General features: G+C 43.0%; 1 protein-coding gene across 5 annotated transcripts in view; it reads left to right on the top strand.

The window, feature by feature from the left end:
* UST (uronyl 2-sulfotransferase) overlaps window positions 1–12,392 on the top strand; it is a 350,080-nt gene that overhangs the window by 237,640 nt on the left and 100,048 nt on the right. For all 5 annotated transcript variants that reach the window (XM_023632884.2, XM_070256415.1, XM_070256413.1 and 2 more), the window contains exon 7: window positions 41–198. In XM_023632884.2, the coding sequence (XP_023488652.1) occupies window positions 41–198 (158 nt within the window). The remainder of the gene's footprint in view (window positions 1–40; window positions 199–12,392) is intronic.

Genomic DNA, 12,392 nt, shown 5'->3' with positions numbered 1-12,392 from the left:
ATGAATCTTTGATTTAAAACCCATTTTTATATCTATAAAGGGAGCCTGGTGAGTGGGCCCTTGAGAGAGCAAAACTGAACGTGAATGAGAACTTCCTGCTCGTGGGGATTCTGGAAGAGTTGGAAGATGTGTTGCTTTTACTGGAAAGATTCTTACCTCATTACTTCAAGGGCGTGCTCAGTATCTACAAAGACCCAGGTAACTCTGGCTGTAAGCAAGCGAGTCCCTGTTTTGACAGTACTTCACCTTGGAAAGGACTCAGGAAATGAAGGCGTGAAATCCCCTCTTCTGTTCAGGAAGGCAAGTTCCATGGTTAGAACCATGGGATACCGATGCCAAAACCTTGAGCTTCAGGTCCCAACGTAAAGTCACCATGTTTCAAAGCTTGATGGTTCCATTTCCCCCTTGGGAAAGTGAAATTGGTGACGTTTTCATTGGCCCTGTCCTGTGAGCGTCGCTGGCGTGAGGCAATGAATAGGCACGTGCGTGTTGGAGGCCACTGATGGAAATGTGTGCAAGGAAGGCTCTCTGGCCCCACTTCCCGTTGACAAAAGCTCTCTGTTGTACAATCCTGGCGATAGAATAGACAGAGGAGCAAACTGAAAATCCAATTATGATTTTCTCCTAACAAATGGAGTGGTTTTCAAGTAGAAGCAGGAAAGAGAGGGGAGCAAAGCCATCAAAAGGGTTGCCCATAGTATCACTTTAAATATAACTACCTTCAGAAATACTTCACTTGTTTTTCTCATTATTATTTTATCCTGAAAGATAAACAACGTTGTCTGTTTCTTTCCTATACTTCTTTCTCTACTACTGTCGCAACGAGCCTTGCATACTAATTCACTAATCTGTTTATTGTTTTGCTTTGTCACCCTGAAATGGGAGAGAGCATTCTACTTTGTAGAAATGAGGAGCAGATGAAGGGGTCCCCAAAGGCAGCCTGCTGCCTCACATTCCACAGCCGGGGGGTACCTCGCATCACCGCTGTGTCACTGGCAGGCACCAATGCCCAGGTAAACCAGTCTTTGCTTAGAGGAGCCCTGGATCCTGTTCTGTAAGGTGCTCTACCACCACCACTGACTTCTGGAGGAAGACAGCTGGCTGGTGGATGCTCCCTTAGTCTCCCAGCTCTCTCACTCAGAGACGAATTCTGGTGTACCTACGTGCAGGCACATAACCAAGAAGCACCAAGTGTGCCTTGCAGGTGTATTTCCCCAGCAGATGTGATCTGAATAGCCAGAAGCATAATAAACCCTATATAGTCGGTTTCTGAAACAAGGTCTTCCCTTGCCCTTTCAATAACAGGCAATTTAAAGGGTCTAAAGAATTTAAAGAGCCCTACTGTGGCCAACTTTTAGCTTTGTAAGACAGTGTAAGCTCTGGTCTTTGTGCAAGGAGGGGTCCTACCCTAAATTAGACTCCTTTGAAGAAAAAGCTTATGTTGTTTGTTGGTATTTTCCTTCTTTGGCTTTATCTTGCTGTATAGCATGCGTGTGTTTGTGTGTGTGTGTGTGTGTGTGTGATACACAGTATGAGATAGATTCTGGAGACACATACTTGTCAGGTTAGATGAACACGCTCTTGTCCCAGCATCTGGGAAGAGTCTTGGTGGGCCACGCCACCCACATCACCCATCCTGGGATCTGGAACTGACACCAACCACAGGATGCCACAGCCCAGCACACTGTTCAGCATCGGGGGCTGGGCCTGATAACTTAGGTGATGACATTTTGAAGACTGTTCTTCTTATATACAAATAAACCACAAGCAAAAACCTGAGCCCAGAGAGCCCACTTACCTGCTTTTGTGAGGTTATGCCATCTTGACCCACCTTCTATTTTATCCATTTAAATACATGACCACAGAGTTTATGGGCTTTCGTCCCATGATCTGTAAGCACCTTAAGTAAAATAGAACGTGTTTCTGAAAAGTGAGTTACTATTAGCCCCTCTGCCTTCAACTGTGTTCTTTCCACCCACAAAAAGATATTTTTCCCTTTGAGTTGGGCATAGCAGTGTGCTAAATGCCTCTGAGGTTTGCTGCCTCGGAGAAATAAGGGACATCTGGTACTCCTGCATAGTGGGATGAGAGGTTTCCAGAAGCCCAGGGCCCACACATGGCCAGTCCACACAGCCCAGCTGGACTGGTGGTTAGAAAGTAAAAGACGTCCATACTGCCGTCGGTGCCTGCCCTCTGGGACACCTGCCACCCTGGCTGCCCTCTGCCCCAACAATGACGGAACGAAAGGGGTAACTCATGGCCACACACGGGGTCTTCAGGTCCCTGGCTCAGTGTGACGCTCAGCAGCTCTTCTGAATTCAGTTCCCAAGTGGAGCTGGTTTTAAATATTTTGAATGTCACTCTAGTGCAGCACTCTCAGCTGCCACAGGGCATGTGCACAACCAAATAACCTTTTGAGTGATCCTTCAGTAGCTTCCACCATGTTTTGTGGCCCCGTTGGCATCTTCTTAGATTTTTCTATGGTGATGCAGGGGAGGAAGACAATTCCTCTACCCTCTTGGTCCTTCTGGCTGGTCTAAGAATTAAATTGACATGAGACAGAATAACAGGGGCAAATCAAACAAAGTTTAATAAAGTGAATACATGGGAGAAACCCAGGAAAACTGAGTAACTCACCAGAATGGCAAAAGCCACCACCTTAAATACCATCTTCAGCTAAAGACAAAGGAGGATGTTGGGGGATAATGGTTTGAGACTTCAAAGGGGAGGAAGGCAATTCACATGAAAATAAAAATGCAAATGTTTGATAAATGTTTGCTGGGCCATCTATAGATAATGTGATGAGAAAGAGAGAGAGACAGAGACAGAGACAGAGAGAGACAGAGACAGAGAGAAAACTTTGATAAAAATGGCCTTAGCAAGGACCCTCCCTGTCTGTTATACCCAGAGTTATCTATAGTGATAGTTCCTTTGTGAGACAGGCCTTCTATTTTAAATTCTTTTAGGCAGTTAGGGGGAAAGTCAAAGTTTCTTTCAGAGTCTTTTGTCCTGAAAAATAATCAAGCCAGGGGCCGGTCCAGTGGTGTAATGGTTAAGTTTGTGCGCTCTGCTTCAGTGGTCCCGGGTTCACAGATTTGGATCCCGGGTGTGGACCTACACTCTGCTCATCAAGTGGTGCTGTGGTGGTGTCCCACATACAAAAAATAGAGGGTGATTGGCACAGCTGTTAGCTCAGGGACAATCTTCCTCAAGCAAAAGGTGCAAGATTGGCAGCAGAAGTTAGCTCAGGGCCAATCTTCCTCACCAACAACTACAAAAAAATTAAGCCAACGAGGCATATTTGGGAGTGGCCAATTCTGATCCCCCACAGTGATATTGAAGGCCGAGCAGCTCCACAGTTTCTGTGTCCCAGAGAGATTCCCCCAAGACAGAGGACAGGAGGTGAGCATCCACTTCTGGCCAGCTTCCCAATATATTTGAGCCTCTGCAAAGACCAAGCACATGTACTACTGTTTGCTCGTGGCCACAGGTCAGCGAGTTGGTATCAAATAGGTTAAAGAAAGAGCAGCAGCAAGTCACTTTAGTCATTCACACCAGAGCTGCCTCGTTGGCACATTTTTAGTCTAAATTCACGAATTATGGCACACCCAAATTATTGCTTTTACCCTTTATAAAATAATTTTGTAGCTGAGTAGCCTAGAGAACAGAGGGAAGAAAAAGTAAAATCTAAGGCACTGAGGGGTCTAGGGACCCTTCAATCATTGTAGGTTAACTGCCCATGGAGCTGGAGTAAGATGCAGACATTCCACTGGCCATTTTTCTTTGGTGCTTGTCCTGTTATTTAAAAAAACGCCGGTGTGTGCTGATTTCTGGTAATCCGCCTCCAGAAATATGAAAAATAGTTAGACCAGTCTCGTTACTGAGGGAAAAGCACTGATAACATTGACTATTTGGGGAACTAGTAAAAATAGTCACGTCTATTTGTCAAATGAGTTGTCACTCATTCTACATTGGAATGATATTGATTAATTCTTTCCCATCAGTACTTCTTCTTCCAATAACCCATCATTTAGAGATGTCAATAACTTCCCTAAGTAACAGCTTAACTGTCTGCCCCCCCTCAACTCATCTCTTATGGAAAGGTATACTGACAAGTAAATTTGTCTCCCACCAAACATGTTTGAGAATTAGTCTTGATAGTAAGTACTCAAGATGGAATAAAAATGAAAGTTTTAGCATGATGGATAAGCGAGAGGACAGTTCAGGTGTTTCCTACCAGCCAGGGGGCAGTGGCTGATGTCGAGTCAAGTAAACTTAGAATGAGAGTTCAGTACACTCCACCCATCCTGGGTATGAGTTTGAACCAAGAGAGAACCAAGGCCCAAACAGATTTACAGGGTAAGAGCGACCTCACTGGTTTAACCTATACGGTCTCATTTTTTATTGATTAATCTCAAATACATTTGCCCATTACTTACCCTTTAAACATGAGAAACTGGAGCCAGCCCAGAGAATTTGAGAGAATGATCCATAGTCATCCACCAAAATCTGAAAGTGAAGGGACAGACTCATGTGTGTCTGAGCCATGAGCGTTAACATATTCGTGAATGCTCTTCCTCCTTAAAAACTGACATGCTGTGAGCCATCAATATTTTTCTTAGTCGTAATTTATTTAGGAGCTAAAATCATAGCGGTGTTAAAGGCCAAAATAAATAAGCAGATTAATTAAAGATAGAGAACACGAGCATATCTGTGATGGGAACAGTCCTTATGTGAATGAAGGTCCCTCTGTAAACCCTTGACTTGGCAAATAACTGAGCTGTTCTGGTTCAATAGCGCCACCTAGCTTCCAGACGTGGAACTATATGACCTAATAGCAACGTTCCTTCCTGGGACTTGAAAGCTCTGGTGTCCAATTCTTTTCCCTTGTATTTTAAATACTTTCCATTACTAGCATGACATCAGTATTCATTTTCCACTGTTTCCACTACAAACGTAAACAGTGGAGCTGCAGTATGGAATTTACTAGGCTTCTGTGGGCTGCCTTGAGAATCTGGCCACCGATTATTACAAAGGAAAAATGAGTAATTCCAAACAAATGGCTTACATACTAACTTTGAGGAGTTAAGTTCATTCATAAATTGGGTGCTTTGTTTTTAAAAAAATATGTTTACTTAAATGTTTCTATAAACAATGATGATAGAGTACAAATTTAAATATTCCATTTTTACTGTGCACAAATGATAATTAGACTTCCCATTAGGGGTATTGCAGTGTTGTCGTGTGCTCTCTGAGTTCATTTGCATTGCCATATTTAGGTCTGAGGACATTTACATAGCAAATAATAGCAAATATGTAGAAGAGAAAATTTAATAAAATATACTACAGGAAAAATGCAAGTTTTCATCCATCTATCAAGAAAAATGTCAGGCTGAGTTAAAACAAATGTAAATGATTAGCGCTTGGCCCACGTATCATAAAGAACAGTCATTCTTCAAGGAAAGAACACTGAGTTGGGAGCAAGAAGAGACTCTTAGTTCTCTTTCCGCCACAGTTCTGCCCATATAACCCAGAACAAATGCAACCTTGAGTGGATGAGCTCTAAGATCTGTATTATAATACTGAAGTATCAAGTACAATGTTTTAATGCTGCTCATCTGCCTTTTGTTGGTTAGCAAAATTATGGGGTGCTTTTCTCCAAAAGAAGAAAACCAGTCCTTGGACAGTCCCCATTGCCCTAAGAACTCCCAACGTTAGTTATGGAGGCCGTATCGCCACCTAGAGGACACGACGGAATCCTGGATGGAGGGTTCTTGGTTCAGAATCCATTCTTCCCTACAGCTGGGGATGTTGAGGTGATCAAGACGGGGACCCCCACTCAAACTCTCTTGTCATGATGTCCATCCCTTTCTCTGCATGCCACATGCATTTCTCTTGAGCAAACAGGATACCGTAATGATTAGAGCGTGGGCTCTGGAGCAGACAGCCTGCGTGTTAAAGCCACTCCTCCACTTATCGACTGTATAACCAGAGGCAAGGTATAACCCCTCAAGGTACAACCCCGTCTGTGTAAGACGCACAAACGATGCTATCTACTTCACAGGGTTGTTGGGAGCCATACCTGATCAGATCCATGTAACGCCCTTAGCCCAGAGCTTAATATGATAGGTGTTCGATAATGAGCCACAGCACAGGAGAGAGACAGGGCCTGTGTCTGTGAGCACCCAGGACTTCAGGCTCTCTTGGTGACTTCTGCATTAAAAGAGAGAGAGGGAGAATGACAAACCTTGACGTTTTCCATCAGTCACTGTGACTGTGGAAACACATGCCTTTGGAACTAGTATTTCCGATTTAGGAAGAGGGGAACAATTATACTGTGACCAATACCCTATTTCTGAAACAGTCATAGGGAGTGAGTTTACTGGGAATATTACTAGTGACACCTTCCGGGGCTGAAAACGCACATCATCCAAGTTACTGAGAGGATTTTTTTTTTTTTAAATCACCTGTTGTTGTACTTGAGCTCTTACCAGAAATATCAGGGGGTTAAGATTTTAACTTTAAATGAAACCCACTGTGATTGGGGCCAGTTACCATTAACGTGCTGAATGTTGAATTTTTCAGATTGTTATATATCATGGTATTTAGTAAACATAGGATGAGTGTCTAAAGATTTAATGGATTTTAAGACCCTAAGATTCAATTCTTGAAAAACCTTTAGTTTGTTTTCCATATGCGGAATTGCATATTTCAGAACCCTGTTAATGAATTAAGCTTTGTCCACGAGGTGGCAGTGTCTCTCCATTTTCTCGAGCAAGTGTCTGTGGTTCCCTAATAGGACCGTACTATTTGCATCTGCAGACAGGACTTTACATAATGCTTGAACGCACATGTGTAATCGTGCCCAATTTGGGGCCTAAAAATGGGATCCTGAATATCAAAAGGATTCCACGAACAATGGATTGCAGTGTTCCAAACTACATTATAGGAGATCCAGTGGGGTTAAAGGGTGGACGGAGTTTTACAATTAAGTAAGTTCATGTGGGTTAAAAAAATATATACCGTCAACTCTGGTTTTATAAAAATAATCCATCATTCTACAATGTCTGGATTAAACAGATCCTGTCTTTCATCTTTCATTTCCATTTTTATTTCTTACTTCCTATTGCTTTTGCACTACAACAAAACTCAAAACATTCTGGAACCTCACAAAGATACGGCTGATGGTCAGGAAGAAGTCAGATTATCCACCTATGGATGCCAACGAAACTGTTTGAAGAACTCAACTATCATTTGTAAAAATAGGACCCCACTTTGCTGTTGGTTCATCTCCCATCAGTGTTCTCCATAAAGATTTTTCACCAGCCATATCCTAGATTCAGATTCTAATCATGTTGGCACTGGGTTACTTGTGTGTGTGTGTGTGTGTGTACATCCATTTATGTTCAAACAACTAAACTCCTTTGTTATGCAGCAGTCTTATCTGAGTGAACCGTCCGGGGTCACAAAAGCATTAACAGCTCCTAGATAATAATTGGCATAGCAATTTGCAGTTTATAAGACACTTTCCTATAGATGGTCTGATTCGATTCTTACACGAATCTTCTGAAGTTGAGCAAGACCAAAATCTTCGCCTCATTCTCTAAACAAGGAAGCAGAGATTCAAAGAAGTTGAACAACTTGCCCCCAGTTATCAAGTCCCAGGTGACCATAGACGTTCAAGCTTCTGTCCCCAGAACCACCACAAAGACCATGAACTCTGACGCTCTCAAGCTTCTTCGTATTTAATCATGAATTCAGAGGTTCATGGGTATTAAACCTGCATAATACGTATTGCAGTTGAAGGTAAGAGGTTAAAAGTAAGACCTTCAGACTGTCTCTGTTCAGCCTGCCGTCTGTTCACTGGGGAAGCTGGGCTCAGAAGTCACCGCAGGTCGCTAAGGTATTATCTTAAGCCAGTGTGTGGTCATCCACACAGAAGAAAATTCTTTTGAAAATGGATCCATTAGACAGCAGCTGATGTCTTTCTAATGGGGCCAAGGGTGGTAGGGAACAGTACTGCTAGACCTTTAAGATAGTGTCTAAAAATTAAAACTGAAAGCGTGTAACTGTTTCACCTGTAGCTGTTGAGTAAATAGTTAAAATTAACATATAATGTGAACACCCCTTTAAATGAACTCCTCAACACTTGGAGTTTTTTGGTGAACACCTTCCTGAAGGGAACTCTGTAACCACAGATGGATAGCTTTATTCAGTGTACAGAAACATCACCTCTCCCAAGGATTCATCCTCTAGACGTGTCTAATTGATTTTATGAAGGCTTAAGTTGCAGCATGATATATGTACTTTTGACCCATTTCAACTATAATTGTTCATTCTCTTGGAAATAATAATTACCTTGAATGATGTTATTTTTAAATGTATTTTTCACTTGCTTATTAATTTGCTCTTGCTTTGGGATCATCCTGCCTCCAGGAGACAGCATCTCCAATTTTATTAAGATTGATAGGAAAGTAGGACTTAATTTACAGACATGTAAATGATGTCTGTATTACTAGAAAATGATTTTCTAGTAATAACTTTCCAAAAATATTTCCCTTCTGTGGCAACTAATAAATAGCAGATATAATCTGAAAATACCAGAAAAATTCAACACACACATTCAGCAAGTGTTTGAGTGTCTGCACTATGCCAGTCCTGGAGAAGGGCAGGGTAAGATAAAGAGAAATGTGTCTGGCCTGAAAGCCGTCACAAGCAGGGCTGAGGGAATTTTCCTGCTCGAGATTGCGCTGTCTTTGAGGGGCGCACAGGTGTTCGCCAGGTGGATGTGGAAGGAGGCATTTTAGGCAGAAAAAAATAACCTGAGTGCAGGCATGGAGATTTGAAGGCACAGGAGCGTCCAGAGTGTGGGAGGCGTAAGGGGCAGTCCAGCCCACGTCGGCCCTTGCCTGCTGACCTGCCTCTTGGAGCTGGGTGCCCCAATTCCTCACAGCCCAGTCACCCTGCTGCTGAGACAGTCCTGCCCAAGACAGGAAAAGTGTCAGCAGCCTCAGCTCCCTGTGCGGTACAACCTGGAACTGAGTCACTCACACCAATCCCAGAGCCAGTGGCTAAGCCACCGTTGCCAGAGGGCCGTGTGTCACCCCCCACCCCCCAGGGTCCCTGCCCTCTGCCAAGCCTGACCACCACCCAGGGATCCCTCACTTCCTAACGGTGCATCAGGGACACTGCCAGATTCCCCAGTGCTGGGGTTCTGCCTCCTTGCTCTCTTCCCATTGAAGAGCCAGCCACCCTCTAGGCCCGGGGCACCCAGTGGCTCCAGTTGGCCCTGTGTGTCTTGCACTGTCCCAGGGGTCCCACGACGCATCTCCAGACGCCAACCACTGCCCTGCCTGACCGCCCAGATTCGCCCCTTTGCCCACCAGCAAGGACTCCCCTTCTGTTATGAGTCACTGCTGACCCATCTGAGCTGGCTGTGTCCCCTGTCACTGCCTCTGGTCTTTATGACCTCCCTCATGGGGAGCCCTTGGGATCATCCCTGCAGAAGAGTTTCCCCCACCCCCACACCCCCACGCCATGCACCCTGGGAAGTTGATCTCTTCTGGGTCCCAGCCTCATCCTCTGGAGACCCCCGGATACCCCCAACAGCGCGGCCAGGCCTGGGAGTGTGCAGTTTTCTCTCGCATGATTCATTTCCCCAAACGAAAAGCCGGCTAATAATATCTGGGTGTGCGGTGGTGGTACCAGCATCCTTCTGTGTTCAGAGGTGAATTTCTTCTACTTTAGAATTTAATCACTTCTACTTTGAGCAGTTTTTAGTTGAGCTTGACAGTAATATGCTTTGCATTGAGTAAGAGTATTACTAAGCAGTGGAATTAGTCACCACAAATTTCAGTTTTTGGACTTTCCTGATAACTTTGCAAAACTGAAATGCTTCTGAAACCTGGGCAAAGTAGGTTCAAAAGAGACCCAACCCCAGAGGGTGAGAGCTGGTCTTTATAAAAGACTTTGTGATCTTCCTGTTCTTTCAAGAGCAAACTGCCAAGGGCCCTGTCCACCCAAGGACTAACGTGGTGTTGTGGAAAGAGCACTAGACAGAGGATTTCAGAACCGTCTTTGTGCTCTTGGCTCATGGCCAGCCCTCTCTGACATTCTTTGCTTATAAAACGTACCCCCAGCTGGGACGGGTAAATCCTTACCCATTTTGCATGACTCAACATTTTACAATGAAAGCTTCTATTTTTTTTCTTCGGCTAAATCTTTTTCAAATAAAAATATCATTTCCTGGTCTGTATTTTTTTTTAACATCTCAGACATTTTTATCAACATAGAATGCCTTGGCTTTTCACATCTCACAAATGGCATTGGACGGTGAAAGATTACAATGAAAAACTACAAACATACCTGTGCACAGAACGTTGCTGTTTTTTTCTTTTTTTTTTCTGGTTCCTTGTGGGCTGCATTAAGCACATTTATTTCGTTGTCAGCAAACCCACAGAGAAATCCAGCATAATTCCCCACTGATGAGAACAGGAAAGTTTTGCTTGTCGAGTGGGAGTTGCAGACGCCCTGGAAAGTCTCATCTCCCCAGTTTTCCCCATGTGTACCAGGTCCTTCTCCTGCCTTATCAGAACCAGACACTCCGGGAGCTGTTTTTCAAAACATGTGTTCCTAGAATTTTGCCTCCCTGTTTTTTTAACTATAATTTATTTATTAAAGTGCTGCATGTATATGATTAAAAGTCAAACAGCGCTAAAAGACGTATGATGAAAAGCAGCACTTTCCTATTTCGACCCTCCCCATCACAAAGTCTGATTTTGGAGAGGCAAAACACTCTTAGCACAGTTAGCTGGGTTATTCTTCTTATAATCCCCACAGTATTTATAACTAGTGTGCATAGGCTGCTATTTCTTGATTTATTTATTTGAGACATTATTTAGTCCTCTTATTATTCCATTACCCTCACCTCTACTCCCCCCTCCACCCATAGGGTTATGTCCACATTTTACGTGCAGAGTCCCTGTTTACAATACTGTGACGGTACAACATTGTACTCACTGCTGATCCAAGTAATACACCATGATTTTGTTTCATTTCTTGCACAACTTTTTGTTTTTCCCGGAATTCATTATTGCCTTGGTTTTTTAAAATTTGCTTAGATTTATTTGTACCTATCAGAATTTTCAAATGTACCATTAGATCTGTAGTATCAATATTACTTTTGATATTTTTGGCAATACTATTCTCAGATAAGAATATCAGTTTCATCCTCCGCGCTAAGACACCCCCCTTCCTTTCCACCCAGAGCTCTCTAACCTCCTGCTTCAATCTGGGCTGATACTCAAAAGCTCCCCGCACAGCTGTCCTGCAGCTTCCCTGTGCCATATTTCTCTGTTGGATTCCTGGTCTCCTGAATCCCAGAGATCCTACTTCTTGATTTAATAACTCATTTTAATCCAAGATATTCTCAAGTTGCTTCCCAATAAAAGGTGCATGAGAGGTGGTAAATTCTTTGAGTCGTTGAATATCCGAAAAGCTTGGTATTGTATCTCATTTGGTTGCCGATTCGGCTGGGTATGGATTTCTTCATACATGCATTCCATTTCCCACCTCTTTTCCTCTGACTTTCTTAGTGTATCTTTCTCTCTCCCCTAGGGTCTTCCCTTTATTCCTCTTATGAAATTTTACAACATGACTCAGTGTGCCAAGTATTCAACAGATACTTTTATGCTTAAAACTCATGTCTTTCATTTCTCAGACTTTTTCTTGTTGCATTTCTTTCATGATTTTATTGACACCATTTTCTCTGTTTCATTTCTGGAATGCTATTAGTCATACATTTGAACCCCTAGCTTCATCCTTTCTGTATGCTTTATTATTATTTCCTATTTCAATTTCCACGTCTTTAGCTATTTCACTCTAGAAGAGTTCCTCAATTTGTATTCCATCATTCTATTGAATTTTCCCTTTTCCAAGAACTCTTTTTTAATCTTTTTTTTCTGCTTACATAATATCTTGTCCTTGTTTATTGGATGCAATATCATCTTAAATCTCTGAAAATTACAAAGATTTTTTTATGTGTGTGTGTGAGGAGAATTGTCACTGAGCTAACATCTCTGCCAATCTTCCTCTATTTTATGTGGGATGCTGCCACAGGGTGGCTTGATGAGCAGTGCTACATCCACGCCCGGAATCTGAGCCCACAAACCCCTGGCTGCCAAAGTGAAGCATGAACTTAACCACTACACCACCAGGCCGACTCCTATAGAGATTTTTTTTTTAATGTCTCTATCCATTCCCTGAATTATCTCTATTTGCTCCAGGTTCCTTTTTGCTGTTCTGATCGGGTTGGACCTCTCTTCTCTTCCTCTGTTGATCTTTGTCAGAATTTATATTTGGGGGGGGCACTAAAGAGCTCATTGAATGTGCTG

Source organism: Equus caballus, chromosome 31, assembly GCF_041296265.1.
Source record: "Equus caballus isolate H_3958 breed thoroughbred chromosome 31, TB-T2T, whole genome shotgun sequence".
NCBI lineage: Eukaryota > Metazoa > Chordata > Mammalia > Perissodactyla > Equidae > Equus > Equus caballus.
This window is presented reverse-complemented; position numbering and strand designations above follow the sequence as displayed.